This window comes from Tasmannia lanceolata, unplaced genomic scaffold (assembly GCF_043159265.1).
Source record: "Tasmannia lanceolata isolate RefF3 unplaced genomic scaffold, GAP_Taslan_0.1 ptg000007l, whole genome shotgun sequence".
Taxonomy (NCBI): Eukaryota; Viridiplantae; Streptophyta; class Magnoliopsida; order Canellales; family Winteraceae; genus Tasmannia; species Tasmannia lanceolata.
The window spans coordinates 5,467,799-5,486,465 of record NW_027518684.1 but is presented as its reverse complement, the minus strand read 5'-3'; the positions used below and the strand labels follow the sequence as shown (position 1 = coordinate 5,486,465).

The 18,667-nt window shown below is 40.3% G+C and overlaps 2 protein-coding genes across 3 annotated transcripts; one reads left to right on the top strand and one right to left on the bottom strand.

The window, feature by feature from the left end:
- Positions 1-1,051: 1,051 nt before the first annotated feature.
- On the top strand, positions 1,052-6,960 carry LOC143881576 (uncharacterized). The gene is made up of 3 exons (XM_077384722.1): positions 1,052-1,497; positions 6,325-6,459; positions 6,548-6,960. Exons 1-3 carry the CDS (start codon positions 1,086-1,088, stop codon positions 6,688-6,690), a joined length of 690 nt encoding a protein of 229 aa, XP_077240837.1. The 5' UTR covers positions 1,052-1,085; the 3' UTR covers positions 6,691-6,960.
- A 1,126-nt stretch (positions 6,961-8,086) lies between these two features.
- LOC143881575 (uncharacterized) lies at positions 8,087-17,637 on the bottom strand. 2 transcript variants are annotated; one of them, XR_013251970.1, is made up of 7 exons: positions 17,364-17,637; positions 17,203-17,261; positions 16,213-16,272; positions 15,980-16,049; positions 12,390-12,495; positions 12,283-12,309; positions 8,087-8,444 (listed from the first exon to the last, which is right to left on the bottom strand). XR_013251970.1 is itself a non-coding variant. In XM_077384721.1 (7 exons), exons 1-7 carry the CDS (start codon positions 17,568-17,570, stop codon positions 8,395-8,397), a joined length of 543 nt encoding a protein of 180 aa, XP_077240836.1. In that variant the 5' UTR covers positions 17,571-17,629; the 3' UTR covers positions 8,087-8,394. The 2 variants fall into 2 exon arrangements, 1 of the variants encoding a protein (XP_077240836.1); XM_077384721.1 differs by having other exon boundaries at positions 12,426-12,495; positions 17,364-17,629.
- Between the last annotated feature and the right edge of the window lie 1,030 nt (positions 17,638-18,667).

Genomic DNA, 18,667 nt, shown 5'->3' with positions numbered 1-18,667 from the left:
TGAGATGCAAAATCACTTTCCGAAATCAAGCATAAGAAATAGCTTATTTGAGGGGTCAAATACCAGCTTCTACAAAACCCAGCCCTCTGATTTATAGAGGAACTGCACATTATGAAAACCTCTATAGATCGGAGGGTTGGTGGATCATCCTATGGAAATGATTTTTAGGGCACGACCTATTTACGTTGTGGCCCATCAAATGGACGGTTTGGATCATCCTATGGCGTAAGCTGTACAGTAATTTTTATAAAATACTGGACTATAAGGGCTTACACCATATAAAATCTCCTTTTACAATATGTTCTATGATTAATAGACTAAAATTTTCTAAAATATGATGATTTTAACACTTAACACAGCACATCTCTCAAAATCTTATTTAAACAATTGGATGTGCTTAGTATTTCTTAGAAAGGTAAAGTACTTATGCCATGATATCTTAGTAAGGTCAGCCAAACCCTTCTTAGGCACCATTGCCATTAAAGGCATGCAACATTTTTTATGTCCATACTGTGGACAGTGTAAATTCTAAGTTTATATCCACTACTTGGTGCTGGGACAAATTGGTATCATGAATGATCAAATGGTGGAGATGCAAATAATCAAAGCGAGAAACAGAGAGAGAGAGAGAGAGAGAGAGAGTTAGAAAAATAGGAGGTAGGCAAGCCCAGCCGAGGCTTTCATGTAAAGACTAATTTCCACACTTATGCAAGGCTACCATGGAAATAAGTCCCGAGGATAGAATGCCTAAACCAAGAAAAAGGGTTGCACCTAGTGTTCAAGAGAACTAGTATTCCCCTGCTCAGAGAAAAATAGAAGAAACAAAAACAAAAAAAAGGAGTATACGGTTTCAAATGAAATCCTAGTTAAATGGAAGTACTCTTTTGAATAATTAAAATATGTTTTTACAATACAAGTGACTTCTGAAGAGTACTCTTTTGTGTAAGTAGACCAGAGAGAGAGAGAGAGAGCTTAGATGTCCTCAAGTCAAAATCCACCAAGTGTCTCTGACAATTCTCAAGAGTTCACGCGACTAAGTGTAAATATAAAGGGAAAAAAGAGCCCCCGCAAAATAAACGGAAGAAATGGCTTCAAGTATTAGCATTACTGTTTCGCCCACTAGAGTCTCGCAATCTGCACTCCTGCTTCCGACTCGGAGGGCTTTGTTTTCTTCTTCTTGGGCTAGGGCATCATCATCGTTCCCAAAACTCTGCATCTTTAATAACAGTAGATCCCCCTTGACCACTCCTTGTTCGGGCAAAGTTAGGGTTACCACAGAAGGGCCCGAAGAGTCGCCTCTGGAGATCGAGTTGGAGATCGAGGAAACCCAAATTACCGGAGGAGGAGGAGATTTTGGCGGTGGTGGTGGTGGTGGTGGAGGTGGAGGCAACAACAATAGCCAAGAAGGAGAAGGAGGAGGAGAGGAAGGTGGTAAGAAGAAGATGGCCATGTCATTATCTCAGAAATTGACCTTGATTTATGCTGCCTTGGTCGGAGGTATTTTTCCTTTCCCTATCTCTCTCTCCTCATTTTTCTTATAATTTTGCCTTACATACATTTATGAGTTTTATGTAAGCTGTCTCCATTGAAAGGAAAGAAATGTTTATCATAGAACTGGTTTAATCTAACTCGGTTCAAGTGATGATTTTCCGGTCAAAAGTGAAGTTGTGTCTGTTTTTGCCTCCTCATTGAGTTCAGTTGTTGGGTTTTTGATGAATTTGTCTTTTACCAGTGAGAAAGTGCTTATAAGGCTTCATCCATTATCTGGTAGATTCAGAGTCCAAATTGTGGGCTTTGAAACGTAATTCCCTTGGGGTCTCTTTTTCTTGCTAGTGTAAACCAATTGTGGGCATACATGTTTACAGAGGTAAATTATTTCATTGCACAATTTTATGACCCCATTTGTTTTCTGCAGTTTATGTTTATTTGCACAAAAAAAATGAGTAATTTGGATTTTGCTGGTGAGATGATTCCCAAAGTGATCGAGGTAGTTGAGCATCGACAAGCACCCAATTTCAATGGGGATTCTTCCGAAATACCGTTATCAGTGAGATAATGAGATTTCGCAACTGAATTTCCTAATCTCTCTCTCTCTCTCTCTCTCTCTCTCTCTCGTTCTTGTGAATATCAAGCCTTCCGAGGTACTTCAGGCGTCTGAGACCCGCCAGCATTCCATTGGGGCTCCTCCAAAAATCCATTTCTCCATAGATTTGCTGAAAAACTGACTCCCTCATAGATCAATCCTCTACAATGGAGAGTTCCGGCTGTGATCCTATGACAAAGCTCTGACAAGCTAATTCTTGAGAACTCGAAGCTCGTAGAACTTAGTGTGATGCAGATAGTAGGCCAAATAAGTGGCATATTTGCCTATTAGTATTTATTTACCCCCCACATTTTTATTAGGCAAGTCACTCATGTGACCCATAAAGCCTGAGAGGACGCTTGCTTTCTTCTCTGTTACGTTATGTAACTGAGTTACGTGAGGGCAAAGCTAAAAAAGAAACAAAGAAAAAAAGCCCCCCTTTCCTCCTTGGGACACCCCTTCCTTTAAATATTACACCCCCATTTTACCGTTGGACACTCCCAATATCTTAATGCTTGAATCTATCACGTAACATATACGTAACCAGAGAAGGGAAAAGGAAAAAAGGAAAAAGAAAAAAAGAAAAAAAAATCTTCTCTCGCTCTCTCTCTCTCTCTCTCCCTCTCATTTTCTCTCTCTTCCCTCGGGTCAATCTTTGCTCAGAATTTGGCCTCACGGTCTACACGAGAGTTGTTCGTGACGACTTTAAGAGTCTATCTAACCCACTCTCAGCAGTCAACATCGAGCGCAAGCACTACTTCGAGTAACTCTCATCATCCGTCCCTTTTTGTTCAACCACTAATCCGGGCAATTCAGGAAACTGATTTGAGATCCGTGAAAAATATTGTGTTCCATTCGACATGACAGACAGATCAGACAATTGATTTCATTTTTCGATACCAATCCTAATAGCTCCACCAATTGTTCCATATTTTGATAGATACGAGGATCGATATTTTTCTGCACTACGGATTCCATATTTTTATGGTTATGATGACTACTACTATCCCTCTGGAGATTTCGAGGATGCGTTTCCAGAATGGATCAAGGCACTTGATGCATACCATAAATACTATGGTTATGATCATCAAATAACCATTCGTCGAGTCAAGGATACAGTATGCAGCGTCGCCATGTCGAAATGAAGATTCTTCGTGCTAGAGCGCAGTGACTTGGGCAAGCCACCATTCTGTCTGTGGGAAGAAGTTCGTTATGAATTTTTGAGAATTTATGCATATCAATTATTGAGAATTTATCAATATCACCGTGAAGAAGCCGCTCGACGTGAACGAGAAGCCGAAATTGAAGCAGCAAACAAATGCCTAGAGCGTCGCATCCGTGAGTGAGATTTGCAGAGCCACTTAGCCACTTCTTCTCCCCTACCACCTGTTGATGGTATTAGTTCTCAAGAAGGGGAGAAGGAATTTGCTAACAGTGTTGAGGAGCCGCGTGATGATCCAGCTGACGTTGTGGATGCGATCATTATAGATGTTGAGCCTTTGCTTATGTCAGATACAGAGTCCATGATGGCAGATACAGAATCAGAGATGGAAGGTATAGAGCCAGAGAGTCCAGTTACTGATGAGGCATTGCCAGAGCTTGGAGAGCACGAGCAGTTCATTGAGGATGCCAATTCCATATCATTACATGAGCACAGTGACAGAATTTATTATTTGGTAGATGTTCCGATCGATTAGATTGTGGAGGTTGAGACAGAGGATTTCAGTGCACATGATGATCATCAGGATGATTGTTAGCCTGACATCACTGAGCCAACGGATGACTTTATTGTTGATTTCATTGAGCTAGATAAGATACCGGTGGATGATGACCTTATTGAAGCTGGTCATGGATTGGTACTGCCTATAGCTAACATGCTGATCCAGAAGGAGTATGTTGCTATCTTCCGAGCTAGTTTACTTCTCCAGAGTGGTTTGTGTTCGTATGATTCTACATGGGCGATTTCTTCCATATCGCTTCGCCAGCATTTCTAATCACTTCCACGGTTGTCACGGGCATTAGACATCAGGAGTGTTGTTGACGGATTACGACTCCTACTGTTTCAGTGGATCGTCTACATATTTGATCCAGGCGGACTAGAACTCGAGGGCGAGTTATTTTCAAGCGGTGGAGAATGATGCAGATAATAGCCCAAATAAGTGGCATATTTGCCCATTACTATTTATTTACATGTTTTTAATTTTCCATGTAATTTAGTTTCTAGGATTTTATTTCCATGTTTTTAGCTTTTGGGCTTTTATTTTCCATGGAATTTTATTTCCATTGCCTATATATAAGCCTCATGTATGGAACTTAAACAAGTTTTGGATGGTTAATTGAATTGAGAACTTCTCCCCATCTCCTTCTATTCTTCTATTCTTTCCCTCTTCATCTATTTCTTTTTCTTCTACTTCTACTTCTCTCTAAATTCTTCTCTTCTTTCTTCTTCTTCTTTTAATTCTCTTCCCCGGTCCTACATCATAGTGACTTTGTGATGTTCTTTGAAAAGCCTTCCATTGAAGCAATTCTCATAGAGATTCAATGGCTCAAGATCCAAATGTAGAGAGGTCTCCGGAATCTTTCCTTCAAGCTCGTTCATTGACATGTTGAATCTCCGGGAGAGACACCATCTTCGTCATGCCTACAGAAGTTCACTAGTGGATGTATCATGTGTGCTTGTACTCTTGGGGAAGACTTCCCAAGGTTTTTTTCGTGTTGCGTCCGATCGATCCGCAAGTGTGAGGGAATCTGATGGGAGAATGGCATGGTGCTATGAGATGTTAGATTCCAGCATGCCTTCTTTGATAGGGGGTGGACATCGTTGTTTTGTTCTTGGGATGACTGGAGTCGTCGTACATTCAATGGACAGCCCAGATCAGAGGATTTGGATGGTTGGCTCTGATGGATGTTTTCTCTTATGGTGTGCAGCCTAGTGACCACATCCCGACTTGGAAGGTGTGTGGAAGATTCTGGCCCCTTGTGTCGTGGCGCTTTCCTAAACGACTTCCGTGGGTAAGATTCTTCTCACGCTTGCTCACCTGAGAAATCAAAAACAAATTATAATTATCAGGTGCAGTTTGTGGGATCAGGCAGAGGATATGGACCGTATTTTCGTACACTGCAACATTATGGGACAGATTTTTCTGTCCATCTTGTCTCTCTTTGAGGTGTTTTGGGTTCTCCTAGAGCATATTTATGAGTTGGTTGGCTCCTTGGGCCTATGCCCCGTGGGCCTTGAGAGGCAGGAGTCTCTGGGACTTGGCTCTAGCTGAGACACTGGCTAGTGTGGAAGGATAGGAGTAGGAGGATCTTTAAGGGATCCTCGAGACTGGCATCTACTATTAGCCAAGATGTATTCTCTACAATGGTGAGATGGCAGCGAGGCTAAAGGAGTTCATTGGTGTGTCGAAGTATTTTCTCATTTCTGCCTGGGATGTGATTCATGTGAGCTCTGCGTATATTGACTGGCTGTCCTGTCGTTGGTCTCCTCCTTAACTTTGATGGGTCGAGCATTGGTAACTCAGTGCCCGATGGGATTCATGGGATTCCCCATTTTCATGACACTTTGGTGAGAAGGTTCTTTTCTGCACCTATCAGTGTTTCCAATTCTAACAAGGTGGGGCTTCTGGTGCGTTGGGAGGGTATTTTGCATGTCTGCCGTGCTGATGGGATTCATGGGATTCCCCATTTTCATGACACTTTGGTGAGAAGGTTCTTTTCTGCACCTATCAGTGTTTCCAATTCTAACAAGGTGGGGCTTCTGGTGCGTTGGGAGGGTATTTTGCATGTCTGCCGTGCTGAGCTCAACACATTGATTTTTGAGGGGATTTCTGTAGGACGGTTTGCGTGTCGGCCTCGCTGTCATTTGGGGGGCGTCGAGATGGGGTTGGGGGGAGGCGGGGGTGGGTGGGGGTGATATCTATGGAGATTTCAAGGAGAAGTTTTACCATATTAAGGGACAATCTCATCATTTTCAGCACACCTATAGAGGGGACCTTGTTGTTAGGGACCATTTTCCTTTTGAGGACCCACCCAGAGCTTCTCTCTATTTCTTTGATGTTGTTTTAGCATTTTTCTAACATCTGTTCACTTGAACTTTTATCTTTCTGTTCTCTTAATAATGCTTGTTCATCGTTTAAAAAAATAAATATTTGTTGGTTCTTTGGCGTGGCCTTGGGGGAAAACCTGGCTATGCAACTATTTCTGCAATTTATATACGGTTTTGCTTGATATCTTCACAGCTGGAGGAGTTATGGGCTATATAAAAGGTGGCAGCCAGAAGTCGTTAGCTTCTGGTGGGTTGTCTGCATTGTTATTGTTGTATGTGTATTCTGAGCTTCCAGTAAGGCCAACTTTTGCATCAGCCCTGGGCTTTGGTAAGATACTTTTACCTCTCTTGCCGCAGCAACTTAACTAATTAACATGATCATATTGAATTTTAACTTTTTTTTGGTTGCTGTTCAGGCCTCTCGGCTGCGCTTCTGACTGTTATGGGTTCAAGGTTCATGAAGTCCAAGAAATTATTTCCAGCAGGTCTTGTATCTTTTGTTTCTTTGATAATGGCCGGTGGGTACCTCCATGGTTTTATGCACAGTCTGCGTGCATAATGCCCAGAATGAAGGAACATACTTTCCGGTTTTAGAATCTCTCCCATTTTGTTGAGTTTTGCATGTTTAATCAGTGTGGTATGTGGTATTAGATGCATTCTTTTCTGAATGCACTTGGCCGTTTGTTTCTTAGATATGTCTGTTGAAAATGGTGCTACTTGGTAGTAAAAGGAAGGCTTACTAGTGTGTTTGATGTCAACCAGCTGTTTGTAAACAATTTTCTTGTGGAAGTTTGAACTTATAATTTGATTTTCTCCTGATCTCCTGTCATTTATGGGTATTACCTCTGTAACATGCATCAAGAGTCTTTTTTGTTTTTTTTTTCTCAAATGGTGTTGCTGCAACTTTATTTTTCGAATGATATCAGGTAGAGGATCATGGTATTACCAATTAGGCCCTGTTCGTTTAAGATTACGACAACCAATTGTGAGAATCGAAGAATCCAAATTGGACCGACTCAAACAAAATATGCCCATATGTTCCCACTATCCCACAACCCATTCTCCCCCTTTTAACTCTTCTCGTCTTTCCCTTGTTAATTGAGGGGTGGGGACTGTTTCTGATTTTAGACCCATCTTCGGAAAATCATTCATACTGAATCTCAGGTGTCAAAGTACGGATCTCATCCCAAATAGAGATTTTGGCCGGGATTCTTTGGAAATGTCTCCAACACAACCTGAAACAAAAAAAAACAGTAACACTTTCTACAAGAAGTGACCCTGTTTCTGTCTATTTGATCCCGTGGGTTTGGGCATGCATTCCTCGTTAGTTATCTAAATCTAAATCAGATAGGCTATACCATTTGATTTAGTAGTCCATCTTAGGTATAGTAAGTCTGCTGGGGGATGTTCTACAAGATCAATGCTCTTGATTTCCCATATACACGTCTCCTCCCTGAGGACTAAAGAATTCATGAAGCATTGTAGTGCCATGATTCCTAGATTTCATTACACATGATGGGCCAACCAATTGAGCTAGTTAAGGGCTTTGTTAGAAAATCTTTTTGTAGTAATCATGGTTATTCTCGTTGATTAATTGGAATATAATTTCCAAATTAGAGCTATAAGAATAATAAAAATAAATAAATAAAACATTATTGAAAGCACTTTTAAAAAGGGGATTTTCTTGGAAAATAAAGATGAAGGTGAAATTGACTGACAATTTGGTAAATTCCACTTTTTTTTTGGGCATTTTGTGGGGATACGAGCTCATTTCCTTGTCTTTTGTGCATGTGTCACAACTTGGGATTTCATCGTCTTCTTCCTTTTTTTTTCCTGAATGGTAACATGGGATTTAGTCTTTATTTTCCAAACGAGAAATCCCGTTTTGTCAAACATTATTTCTAATAAATCAAAGTTGTGCTTCAAGCCATCCTACCAAGAGAGAGAGAGAGAGAGAGACCAAATTCTGCACTTGCCATTGACATCTCATGTAAGTTAGTTTTGAGAGACAGAGCTTATGTTTAACAAGCAGCAGCCAAAAGTTAATACACTTTCATCAGACAGTTACAACATTTCGCAGCATGAAGATCAGAAAGCCTCCTTAGTTTGAGTCCATATAGAGAATGATGGAAGCATTAATATTATCCACAAATAAACATGATTCTTCAGTACCCTTTGGGTGTGACGGTTTCCATATATTTCCAGTGTATTATGGCCTGAATGAAGCCCTTCATATGTGCTTCTATTCCTTCAATGGATATTATCACAAAAGCTTCAATCCACCGGTTACATCATCAACCACATCAGCAGGACCTGCGTAAGTAAAGAAACAAATAAATTGAGAAACAAAGGTGCCTTAACAGGTACATCCCTTTACCACAGGCAAAGACAGAAGTCACATTTGAATCACACATTAGGCCAAACATAACAAGCTACTATATCTTCCTCATGTACTTTCCATTTTGCCCAGCATAGGAGAATATAATCTTGTAGTAGGTAGGGTATATGTGTTTAGGTAGGGTATATGTGTTTATACAAGATACTAGATTATGATGCGGTAACAAACAGTGACTTATTGTAACAGCAACAAAACTACAACACAAATCAAGGGGCGAGATGTCCTAGAGGTATTTTTTTTCAGCCCTTTATGTTACTGCTTATTGCAGAATAAGATAATCTTGTATTAGGATATGTGTGTTAAACCGAACGGAGCTTAAATGGCAGAGTTTTCCAATTGTCACTGCCAATTCAGAAAAATGATACATGCACGAATTTAAAGAAAATATAAAATAAAATCAGAGCATGAATAGAGGATGTAAAATCTAGTATCCATTAAGTCACAGGCTTGCTTTGCTCGCCATGTAGAATATAGGATAGAAATCTATGACATGCCATATCTGTAAGGAATTCCCCTCTGAAAATGTGCAAAAAAGACATCCAGATCAATGTTTAGTTGAGAAAAATCAGATGCCACGATGGACCTCTGTCGATCACTCTCGGGTACAAAGACCCAGTTCACATTTTTTATTCTGTTAGCAACTATGGACAGAGAGATGTGTCTTGCTTATGCATACGAATCATGCCTACATTAACCTGCGGTTGCAAAGTCTACAAATGCAACAAGTATCTTATATGCAACCCAAATACCCAAATGGGAAGACTAAATTAGCAAACAATAAAATACGCTAATAAGTGATTCTGAAGCAGATCACCCAAGTATTTTTCCCCTTTTAACATAAAGCCTGTATTGAAAAGGAAGAAAGGGGGATGAGAAAAATAATTAAATTATAAGTTATTACAACAAGAGCAGAGTTTTGCCCCACAACCAAATCCAGCCTCAATGACCCTCCCTAGCTAATGTCAGTGAGGTCAATCGCTTCCCTAATGATTATATGCTAAAACGATGTCAGTACTATCCAACTCCAAAATCTTGTCACCAAAGGCCTGAGCTATGTTTTGTTGTCTAAAACTTCCGTGCTAAAGTCATCTTTCAGCAATGGCTTTCCCTTATTGTTTCTAAAAGCAACCCCATTACGATTGAGCCAGGATTACCAAGAGAGCTCTCCTTGATAGCATCAAATGGAGGGGCCATCCATTTAAGTCCTCTCCGATCCACACTTGGTATACAATTGGTTACCCCTCTCCAACCCCCATCCTCTTTTATCCACTCGTGTCTTCAAATAGTTAACTCTTCATCTTGAACTAAAGAAACCCTCAAATTCTTCCATTACAAAAAAACATGCAATTAATGACCAAATCGTGAATTTCACACACTCTTCCATATAGAGCATGTTGCTCTTTGAAGATCCAACAGTTTCCAGTCAAGCTAGATCCCCAAAACATTATACAGGGAGCCATTTTTCATATGAATTGACCATTATCACCATATGGTTCTGCTCAAACGCTCCCCCAAAAACCATTGAATCCATAAAAGCTTGATTAAGAAGATGCATATTCTTAGGGGACCAGATCCCTAAAGGCCAATTATCATCCAAGTCATTTCTGCGGAGCTTATGTCATGCTTGGCCCAATTGAGAAGGACCATGAAACCCAATGAGTGAAGGAGCCAACCAACTTCACGAAAAGAGGAATACTGTTGGTGTTGCAGATTCTAAACCAACAGTAAGGAGTGCATCATCTGAGGACAATAAGATGGTTGTCCATCGAGGAGAATCAGTTTGGACTTTGGAACTGTGATGAGATGAAGAATGACGATCAACAAAGTAGGGTTCGGCTCTTGTGGAACATCAATCGAAAGTCTGAAAGAAGTATTCCTGGATCCGTTGCAAGCAGAATGCAACGTGCCTGATGCGTTCGACGCTCTGGAGTTGAAGAAGGAATGCTGTAGAAGGAGCTTGATAGTGTTCGGTCGAAACCCAAACAACGAGAGAGAAAACAGCTGACAAAGGGAGGAACTTGAAGAGGCAATAACCAGAATAGGTAGAGACAGAAGAAGACAAAGCCAAATGGGAAACAAGAATGAGGAAGAAAAGGCCAATCCCAAAGCCAATAGTGAGCAGAATATAGGTCTTCATGGGCAACTGGTTATGTGCAAGCCGCTAATATCATTATTTCAAGAAGAGGCTGCAGTGTAGATGATGCAGGAGCAAACAAAGAGATAAAAAGGAGAAACGTAAATCCATGTGTAGCCGAACGAAGAATGGCTCAAAGAGGCCAGCTGGAGGCACAGTGGCAATAGAGGAAGAAGGAAACTCCCAGGCTGTGGTGATCACTCGTAAGGAAGAAGTAAAAAAGGAAAACTGGAGCTTGGAGGATCTACATGAGTGGGAGAAATGGTTATGGGACCTACCATAATTACCAAAACCAAAAATGTTATAAGCAATGACGTTTTATTCAAGTTTGGATCCGAGAAGCAAGCCCTAACTGTCCTTTGAAGGGGTGGATGGTCGTATGGGGAATGGTTACTAAGATTGGAACCGTGGAATGTCGCCTACATGCTTGGGACAGGAAGACAGTGGAAGGACTGGGAGTATGCTGGGTTCAGTCCTAGAGGTAGAAATGGATTTCGAAGAAAAGGAAAACCTGGGGTTTGCGAGGGCTCTGCTTTTCATGGATGAATGGGCTTTTCTATGTCCCTCGCTTCGTCTGAAAGTGATGAACCGATGGTATTCCATAGGGGTCTTTATGGCAAGGTTAGATGGGGATGCTTCGACAAAGAACAGGAGAAAAGAGAATCAGCTGAGTCTCCAAAGAGTCGTTGGAGGGGGAGGAAAGGCAGATGTTGCTGAAAAGATCGGATGGCCAAGATGACTCGGAGAAATCGGATGGCTCTATGAGCATTAATGGTGGGGCCACAAAGGGAAGACATGCTAATGAGGCAGGAAAGGGACGAGACTCAATTATGTCAGTTCTACCTACCAAAGGGGTGGGATCACCGAGCCTCTGCAATTCATATTCAAATTTGAATTCGAGATGTGGTAAAGCCTAAATAGTATATATTATAGTATATTATATTATGTTGTATTGTATTGTATTGTATTGTACTGTATTGTATTGCATTGCATTATATTTGCATGGATAAATCACACCTTAGAGTCACTTACTCCAACCCCAACATCTATATTCGACGCTAAAATACTCATCCAAGTTTCTATGCGGTAAGTAGTTCTGTACACCATATTAACAAAATACCCATAAGAAATTCTTTTGAAGTTCCAGAACCAAGCAGTAAAGCAGAACATAGGCAGGTTAGATTTGCCTCCCTTCCTACATGTAAGAATATCTTGACTATGATAGCATTTATTTTTGCAGGCACTTGATTATTCAAAGTTCAAGACAATTTCTTTTTCATTTTGAACAAGTAATTCATTAAAAAAAGGAACGGACCAAACAGGCATACATTCGAGGAAAGAGAAAAACTACAAAAAGAAAGGAAAGAAAAAGGAAAAATAAAAGAAAGAAGAACCAAAGCTATAACTCGGGCATCTCAGGCCATATATTTACATCTCTGCAGCTAGTACCAAACAATCTTCAAGAAAATTTACAATTACATCATTTAAATCACTGAGCATCAACTAACTCTTGCTTAATATAAGAGAAACATGGGGCATTATGTCAACTTATGAAATAGAAGTGTGGGAGTTAGTCTTATAAACAAGCTCTAATTTAGGGATATAAGAAAACAACTTACCCAGAATAGCCATCACTGTCCTTGAATCTGAAGAAAATGAGATAAAATAATCAATTAGAGATGAAAGAAACCAGCGGAAAAATCCAAAATATCTTCAGAAAACGAACCTGTATAGAACTTTAAAAGAGGTTTTCATGACTCACTTGGTGCAATTTGTGTCCTTCCAGCATCAATTGTGACATGTGTCGGCAACTTCAGTGACTTTGCTCTTTCCTGTCAAATGTGAATGGGGATCAATAATTTTTTTGGCAAATAAGAAGTCTCCATAATAGATGTGAATGAAAAAAGAGGCACACACACCATAATCTTGTCAAACTAAGCCATACAGAACAAGTACACATGAAGAATACAATTTAAACAATTTCCGAGGAAAAAATGATTGGTAACACAGCCAAAGAACTCAACGGTTCAACCAATAAGTATTGCTAATTCCATTCACCGTGCCAACCAAAACAACATTGTGAGTCTTGCCTCATAGTTGTTTTTTTTTTTTCTGAATGGTAAAACAATTATTAAAGAGAAGGGGCAAGAGACTAATGATTGAGATGGTCAAACAAAAATAATACAAACGCAAAGAAAGAGGAAAATGAGAAAACAACAAAAAAGAAGCAGGAATGAAGGCGGGAATGGCGTGCTGATTGAGGACAAGGAGGAGATTAGAAGCTTAATTGTTGACTGCTATCACAAGTTATACTTGCGAAGGCAAGAATGGAGACCTAAATTTGCGGGAATCAACTTCAAAACAATTTCAAATGATAGGGCAATTTGGCTTGAGAGAAGCTTCTCACTTGAAGAGGTTGAAGAGGCAGTAAACTCAATGAATCTAAGGATAAAGCGCCGGGACCAGATGAATTTCCAATGGGATTCTACACCAAATATTGGGATGTCATAAAAGGTGATGTAATGGATTTTATGAATGAATTTCACGAACGGGGTATTATTAGTAAAGAAGCCAGCTCAACTTTCATCAGCTTGATACACAAGACAGAGGGAGCGGAGGAAATCAAGGATTTTCGCCCGATCAGTTTGGTTCACAACATGTACAAAAACCTTGCAAAAGTGTTGGAGAGATGAATACGTACGGTGATGGGCGAGGCTATATCTAAATAACAAGGAGCATTTATTAACAAGCGACATATTCGGGATGGGGTTCTAATTGCTAATGAAGTGCTAGACTCAATGAAAAGAGAGAACGAAAGTGGAATCCTGATTCAGGTTGATCTTGAGAAGGCCTGTGACCATGTAAACTGGGGGTGCTCGATTATATATTGGGAAGAATGGGATTCGGAGATAAATGGCGGAGATGGATACCTACTTGTCTTTCCTCTGCATCTTTTTCGGTTCTAGTTAATGGCACTCCCGAAGTATATTTCAATAGCACCCGTGGACTTCAACAAGGAAACCCGCTTTCCCCCTACCTGTTCATTTTAGTGGCAGAGTCACTGAATACACTTATCTCGAGAGACGAAGTTTGTGGTTTCATCAAGGGCCTCAATCCGTCGCATAATTCATTTGCGATCTCGCATCTGCAATTCGCAGATGACACTGTGTTATTCATTAAAGATTGCCCTGGGCAAATTATTAATATCAAGTGATTGTTCCGATGGTTTGAGATTATAACTGGATTGAAGATTAATCTATCAAAATGTGTGGTGGCTGGTATCAATGTGGTATCAACAATCGTAAAGGATTTTGCGATGTCTTTGGGGTGTTGGGAAAACTACCAGTAACCTATGCCGCAGTGAACTGTAATGATACCATTATTGGGGGCGCAGCTCTGGTGGGGGATCATACATTGTAAACATTATCCTAAATATAGGTTGAATTTGTAACACACAATGTTTTGGGGCCGCAGTGAACTGTAATGATACCATTATTGGGGGCGCAGCTCTGGTGGGGGATCATACATTGTAAACATTATCCTAAATATAGGTTGAATTTGTAACACACAATGTTTTGGGGCCGCAGTGAACTGTAATGATACCATTATTGGGGGCGCAGCTCTGGTGGGGGATCATACATTGTAAACATTATCCTAAATATAGGTTGAATTTGTAACACACAATGTTTTGGGGACGTCTCGTCTCCAGCACTTGCGTTTTCGGTATTAATAAAATTCGTTACCTCTTCAAAAAAAAAAAAAAAACAAAAACAAAAGAGAGGCATCCCAACAGTGAATACAGCCTCAAGGAGGCATGTGATCAAATAACAAAATAGCATCTCTATCAACACCCAAGAGAGCAAGTGAATCCGTATCCGAATTTGCCAATCGCTAGACGTGTTGAATCTCTGTACTATGACCATCCGATATGCCCAAAATCTCTTCTATAGCATTCGTGAATCTCCATGGATGTTATAAAGTGTTATTCTATCCGCTTTCCTAGCAATGTACAAACGAACCATATCAATCAAGGCCATGAGCAAATATTTTTTGGTAGGTAAGCTGGGATCGAACCTGTGACCTCAAGGTTGAGAAACAAGGCTATGAGCAAACATGTCAAAGCAATAATCACTAAACACCAACCTCCAAACAAAGTGAAGGGACGTTGCGAGCACAAGTATCGCCCACGGGGCCAACTTTTAGCCTGTGAATAAGCATCAATCATATACTTGGGGGTGACGATCTTCAGTATGTGTGGCATGATACACATGCGGTGATGTGTTTTTATAAAGCAACCTTGAACTAGGTGTATGGCTGCCTAATTACACCACACAAGATACTTCTACATCAACTTAGGTCGTACTTCTCGTATCAAACATCCTAAATGGGTACAAAAATATGCGAGTGGCTTACCACCTACAAGATAACTAGCCTTATCCCATTGATCGGGGTTGGTCTTCTTGTGCGAGTAAAACATCAGCATGTCGAAGTCAATCACGCGATCAATTAACTAACCTAATTATAAAGCATCATCACAACAAGCATGCAATAACAACTCATGGATAAAGCAAAATATAAACCACAATTGCCAATCTATAAAAACCAACACAAGATCTAGACAAGCCGCTACATGTTCTCCCCTTGGCCTTGAATGATAGAAGAACTACTTCTCTTAGATACTGGTCGATTGGTTCGCATCTATGGTCAATCAAATGGTCCGCGGATCTAATCTTCTACATGAGAAATTGCCATCTCGTAGCGCTACCACGACACACCGGCTCATTCTTCAATAGGCACGCGATCAGATATCCAACTCTCCCACTGCTTGGAAGCTCACAGCTCCATGTTCTATTTCACTCCTCAACGGGGGCTGTTTTCACCTTTCCTTCACGGTACTACTTCGCTATTGGTCACCCACGAGTACTTAGCCTTGCAAGGTGGTCCTACGCATCCAACACGTCCACCATGTAGAAATGACTAAAAGGCCACACTAACTTGTACATGTATTAGATTTACATACACCATGGACATGAATCAACACCGTTGGCTATCGAAGAATAAATGAAGTTCTTTTCAAGACGAAATGAAGGCCAGTAGTGACACTTAAAGAATATGCAGTGCACACATGAATCGTCATCTACTAGAAGGTAGATAAGCTAAATATTACAAATTCAATGACTACCTGAGATGATATGACAGTTTATTTTTATTTTCTTTCCTTTTTGTTTTTTTAATTAGACAAGTTGATATAACATTGAGAGAGAAAATTCATAAATAATTTCTTTCCTACTTCCCAATACTTTCAATTATATTTACTTGTAAAGCTAGCAAATCTTCCTCACTTTCACTTTTCAAAACCACCTTAACTTGCCCGCACATCTCCCACCTACAAAAAGTAGAAACTCCAAACAATAAAGAAAAAAACAAACATATGAAACAAACACATAAAATTTTATTCTCATGGGTTAGAATAGCAAGAAGTTTCCAAGAGATAAGTATGAAAACACCCAAAACTCAAACACATAAAAAAAAAAGTAGCAAGAAAATACCTGTTCAATGCTTTCGGTGCCCTGTGAAGGAGCTTTTTATACAGACCCAAAGTTGCGTGACTAGCAAAAGAAAACACAAGTATTATCATTAAAGTTACATCATTTTTCTAGAAAATCTTAAGCACGACGCATAAATTACACTGGGAAATAGCAAAAGCCAAAAGGGTCTCAAATCAGGGCACCAGACCAAATTTCATTTCAATTTATGATTCAACACAAAGGAATGAAGACCCATCACAAAACTATCCAAATAGCATGCACCGAAAGAAAAGAAGTGGATGCAACTTGCAAGTTTAAATCAACAACAATGCCAAAACATTCTTCCTCTAAACAAAGAAAGACAAACTCCAACTCTAAAGCAGGCTAGATTAACATCACCAAGACTATGAGCCCCATCCCAAACCATTATGAGATAAGGAAAGAATGATCAGATCTTACCAACGCAACTTGTACAAAAGGCCAAGAAAACAATAAAACATTTACTTCATTCCACTTAAAATGGAACCAAATTGTACGCGATGATGAGCATGATGAGAATGGGTCAAAACTGTAAGCCCATTATAGGATGGTAACAATTGAACATATTCATCAAAATGCAATTCAGTAGCTGATAAGTGGGGAAGTTTAATGTTAAATACTTAGAAGCCCTGGCTTGATGACATGGAATCATATGCTGACTTTATAAGATTGCCTATTTTTCTTCGGGCAGTGATAAATCGACTCCCAAATATCTTGAATCGACTCCCCATGTGTCTTTCTCTCTCCTCTGCGTTAGAGAGAGAAAGAGGAGAAAGAAAGACAGATGGGGAGTCGATTTATCACTCCTCTTTTGTTCCCTATATGAACTATTGTATCTTAACTTCATCCTTTAATAAAAATTTCAACTAACAGATACAAAGAAAAATTAGTTAAAAAATAAAGCTTTTGCACAGGGTATGCATAAAGGCGTGCGATCAAAAGCACAGTAAATTTGAATATATATGTATATACCTGCACTGAGCAGCAATCTTTCCTTTCCCCATTTTCAAATCATTCCTTACGACCAAAACCTATAAAAGAAGAAGAAAAGGTAATAAAATTTGAACAATGCAAAGAAACCGTGATCGGAAAAAGAAATCAAAATAGGGGGAGAAGGGAGAGGATAAAATGACCATTTTAAAATCATCGAGAATGTCTGCAAGTTTTTCGATCTCGAGTGGTAGGGATTTTTGCTGCTTTTTATGTTGAGCGACGACCACGGGGGAAGGAGAGGGGGAACGGACAGTGAAAGGGAAGGGACGGAGTTTTGCGATTAGATAGCCTAGTGCCAAGCACCCTGCCCCTACCAATAAGGCACTCACCCATGAAAGATCCATCATATAAATCTCTCTCCCTCTCTCCCCCTTCCCCCCCCTCTCCCAATCACAGCTATGCCTCTTCTCTTTTCCACTCTCCCTCCCCTCAAGTGAACCAGAGATGACTTTGTACGGTGAGTGCGCGTCAATGCCCCCTTTTTTTTCTTTTTCACTTTCGAGGAGGAAGAGGTAAATAGGCTGTAACCCTCGTCCCGTAATGGCAATGCACATTATAAAAACCTGAGGGTTAGGACCGTCTTATGTTATGTAGGTGTGCAACTCGGGTAGGGTTGGATCAGGTTGAGGTCAACCCTAGCCAGCATTCCATCAACTCTAACCCATCTTGCCTTTAAATTTCTCAACCCTAACCAAAAATCGGGTCGGATTGAGACAAAAAGTACACTAGCCTAAAGAAACTTAAGAAAAAATTAGGGAAATGATAAATGTGCCCCTTCTCATCACTTGGGACACCGAGAAGCAGTGTATCAATGACTGAAGATGCTAGAGGGGCTAATGTACTTCACATCAGAAGGAATCAATGGACTTGATTGTCACGTACACTGCAGTTGGGTGTCCCATGTGATGAAGAGGGGCGCATTTATCATTTCCCTAATATTAGAAGATGGAAGTTGGGTTGGGGTGACGTTGGGTTGCTAAGACCTCAACGCAAAATTAGATCGGGTTGGCTTTTCCCAACCCAGCCTAATGAAATGCCAACCCATCCAAGCCGAAATCAGGTTTAACCGGACCCAAGTTGCACCCCTAGTTAAACTATTTAGGTCGGGGAAATAAATATTGCCCCCCTCCCCCACTTCGTCAAGGGGTTTTTGGGAGATGATATTTTCCCTCCCCCTGTATTATATGCACGCTCCTCTTATAACTTGATTTGATGTGAAAAGTGAGCAACTTTATGTCAAATCACGTTATAAGGGAAGGGGTGAAACTGTCATCACCGTTCTTTTTTTTTCTCGGGACAAGATTAGTCACAAGAAATCTTCCTTTTCCGTTGTGGCCCGCCCAACAAACGAACGGTGATGCCTTACTTTACCTTCTTGATTGTAAATATAAGCCTTAAGTAGGCGCATTCTTGTCATTGCCTTTTGAAAGTGTTTTCGTGTTTC